General features: G+C 43.7%; 1 protein-coding gene across 1 annotated transcript; it reads right to left on the reverse strand.

Annotated features, from left to right (window-relative positions):
- Positions 1 to 499: 499 nt before the first annotated feature.
- Positions 500 to 2,099, reverse strand: MMACHC (methylmalonic aciduria (cobalamin deficiency) cblC type, with homocystinuria). The gene is made up of 3 exons (XM_010013892.1): positions 1,878 to 2,099; positions 1,361 to 1,513; positions 500 to 811 (listed from the first exon to the last, which is right to left on the reverse strand). Exons 1-3 carry the CDS (start codon positions 2,097 to 2,099, stop codon positions 500 to 502), a joined length of 687 nt encoding a protein of 228 aa, XP_010012194.1.
- Between the last annotated feature and the right edge of the window lie 1,251 nt (positions 2,100 to 3,350).

Consider the following 3,350-nt stretch of genomic DNA (forward strand, 5'->3'; position numbering starts at 1 on the left):
CTCCCTAGGGAGAGTTATGACACAGGGTAATAAATGCAGGATACATCTAAAAAAGTAACTGCCCTGAGGTCAGGCAAAATATTCTGGAGTACAGTGATTGAAATTTAACTTCACTTGTACACAGAATAAACCCAAAACATTTGGAAAGAAAATTCTTCAGAATAAAAATGATTTCTCTAATGAGCAGCTTGAGTTTTCCAGCTGCTGGGGTGGCTGAACTTTTCCCAACCAAAGGCTCATTGGCGTCTTACCAGGCTCCCAAAAAGACACAGCTAATCAGCAACAGCACAGACTGCTCCCACCTTCCTCCACGCCACAAGTGCCATGATGCAGCGCTCCCTCTTATTCTGAGGAGCTGATGTTTGGATTGAGACACTGCACACACTGATAGGATTTGCCATCTCTGCATCAGCACGTTGTCTTCATCAGCACCGTGGAAAAGAAGGTGCTGATGAGTTACACTTCACTTGCCCTCTGTCCCTTCACAGAACTGTGTTACTCAGTGAAATATGCTTCTGTGGACTTCTTGGGTCAGCCCCAGCAGTTTGAATCTCTCCGCTGGAGGGGTGGCAAAGTAGGCTTTTTGCTCCTCTGAATACTTTTCCTTCACTTCAATTATGTCCCTGTAGCGAGTGTCCTGCCAGTGGAAATTGAATTGCTCCAGCAACTCAATTCTTTGCTGCTCTGTGCTCACACAGTCAACAGGGGCAGACTGCTCCAGGAATGGTACCTGAATATCTGGGAACAGGAGAAGACCTCGAATAGCAAACCAGCCACCATACCTGGGATGGATACACACACCAAAGATCTTCTGGAAGAAAAAAAAAGAGAAGGATCTAGGATGTCTTACTTTATCTTTAGTAATGGTTAGCGTTCAAAGGATCAAGTTGCAATGCAACTTCTCACACTCCTTGCCCTCTGTTGGAATGCCATACAGAGAAGAAAGGAATGCTTTCTGAACACGTGGCTCGAAGCATTGCATTTCATTCCCACTTTCCTGTGCCCACACCACCCTGCAATGTGGGGAGAGGTCCCTTTTTGAAAATCTGACGAAGAAATTAACTACAGTGCAATTATTTGTTTATTTATAATGCTCCAAACAACAGGTCTTCTTTTACACTGATATCTATTCTCCTGTCTAAGTAGGTTTAATAGATCAAGATATTTTTCTCCATGTATACATCTCCCTACCGCTCTGAAGAATCTCGGAAGCTTCTGATTCCTGTCTGAAACGCTTTATGCATGTATATGTAATCTGGACTTTGTATTTTCCAATGGGAAGAGCTAGTGAGTAAACAACAGTCGTATGATTCAGTGATTGCAATTTAGTGGTTCTTTCCAGGCTGTGGTTTTGCCTCACCTTTTTCCCCCAAGGATCAAGCTTCACATCCTTCCTTTGGTAGTAATACGCAGCTCCAGCAACGTGGGCAGCTGTCTGCGCCAAGAACTTGGGCTTTCGGTTTGGCAGAATCTCATAATCAAACATGATGTCCACTGTCTGGTCAGGGAATTTCTAGGAAAATTAAAAACAACATCAGCCCAGGATCATGGAAAAGGATTTGCCACTACTTGCTGGATGATAGGAAATCAGGCACCTGTGAATGCCCCAGACATCCTGCTACCGCAATCTATCAGCTTGTAGCCTTGAGTTTTCAAACTATGACTGTAAAGCACTCTACATAGCTACAGGTTGTAATGGCAAAGAGGCAGAATACGTAAGTAAAGCAGGTCAACAGCCTATGGATGATCTTACCATCATGAATAATGCTTTACCCTTCTAAAGAGCACGGGCAGAAACCTGGGAGGCATTGTCTACTGCTCAAGTCACCTAGTTACATACAACAACAATAAAAGGAATCAGTGTTTCAGGTTCTTACCTCCTTCAAACGTGATAAATGATGAGAAACACACTGATCCACAGGATCCCGGATTATTTTTAACCGTTCTTTGTTCACAAAAGGTTTAAGGGCTTTTTCAAACATTGAAGGCGTGCTGAGGACCACAAAGGCCAGTGTGTCATCTGGGTAGGGGAGATGAAAGGCAGACTGCACAACAGCATTGTACCATCCAACCTTTGGCAAAGAAAAACAAATCTCCATTAGAACAGGAGCACCACTCTTTGGCTAGTGGGCATGCAGGAATTTAAAGAAGTGGAATGAAGTGTAGCCACCTTCATTTGCAACCCGGATATGCAGCCTGCCTTCCATTCAAACCAAGTTGTTTTGCATATGGGATTCAGAGTTTCTGGAAGCTGCACTGTGAGGTGTGTGTGAGAGATAAGAATCATCTATTGCAGTCAGCTCAAGGCTGCCCTTTATTCAGCTCTGCTGCTCAGAAACCCTAGAGGGAAGTAGCAGCAACCAGTCTTGCCAATGCAAATCAGGTGTTTTGGTTTAGATAAAGCTTTTACAGGTTGGGTTTGGGTTGGGTTTTTTTTTTCACATCTTCAGACAGAAAGAAAGTGGTACTTCTGTTTTGCTCATGTGACAAGTTGCGTGGTTTATTTCTTCAGGAAGAAATGTTCATGTGTGAAAATGAAGGATGTGAAGCTCCTAGCTGTGCTAAAACCCACCAGAACGGCCAGCTGTAGCACATGGATTGTGACACACATTTTGGTGTTCGTTTCAGGGCTGTATATGTTATAACACAGTCCAGAAATGAGGGATCACCCAGGGCAGCAGGAAGACATGAGCAAGGGGACAGGGCTGAGACCAGCAACTGCCAGGCAGGGAGAGGAAATAGCTGACACCCCCTGCACCCCATTACTAATGTACCGCACGATAACATCAGTCTTTTTAGGGGTTAGGACAACTCCCACTCTCCTGGGATGCCATAAAGACCAGGTCTAATGTTCAGAGAGATGTCAAGTAACAGAACTCTTAATATTTAGTCTGAAAACACAAAATACTGGTCACCTCTGAGTGAAATGAATCTGAAAGTGACTTTGCAGGTGACAGTGGCAGCCAGGCCTGCCCACATGGAAACACAGGTTGAAAACTAAGTTTACTACGAAGATTCATTCTTAGATCAGCCTCAAAGTTTAATCAGTTTTGTGGCTCTTGTTTCAGATGCTGAATTGAGTTGTTACAAGAAATTACAGAGGTGAGAATCAAAGGTTTGCTGATTTCCCAGTGTACATCAGTCGATATACTAGGGCTGGTGGCATGAAAATTAAATCTGGGAAGAGATACAGCACTACAAGGTTTTCCTCTGGTAGCTGTAGTCTTTTTGATCTGGGTTCTGCCCCTAGTTCTGCTTCTGTGTTTTGGGAAAGCAGTGTTAAATTCTTCAAATTCTGGAGATTTCACTTCTTTCAGTGCCTCATTCCCTTTAACTGTCAGATTAAGAAT

Source organism: Nestor notabilis, unplaced genomic scaffold (assembly GCF_000696875.1).
Source record: "Nestor notabilis isolate BGI_N333 unplaced genomic scaffold, ASM69687v1 scaffold16334, whole genome shotgun sequence".
In the NCBI taxonomy this organism is placed as follows: Eukaryota; Metazoa; Chordata; class Aves; order Psittaciformes; family Psittacidae; genus Nestor; species Nestor notabilis.

Excerpts from the sequence above, each read along its gene's own strand:
- MMACHC (XM_010013892.1), bottom strand. The coding sequence starts at position 2,099 with ATGGAGATTTGTTTTTCTTTGCCAAAGGTTGGATGGTACAATGCTGTT. Across the intron at positions 1,514-1,877 it reads ATTTATCACGTTTGAAGGAG|AAATTCCCTGACCAGACAGT; the intron begins GTAAGAACCTGA and ends TAATTTTCCTAG. Across the intron at positions 812-1,360 it reads TTGATCCTTGGGGGAAAAAG|AAGATCTTTGGTGTGTGTAT; the intron begins GTGAGGCAAAAC and ends TTTTTCTTCCAG.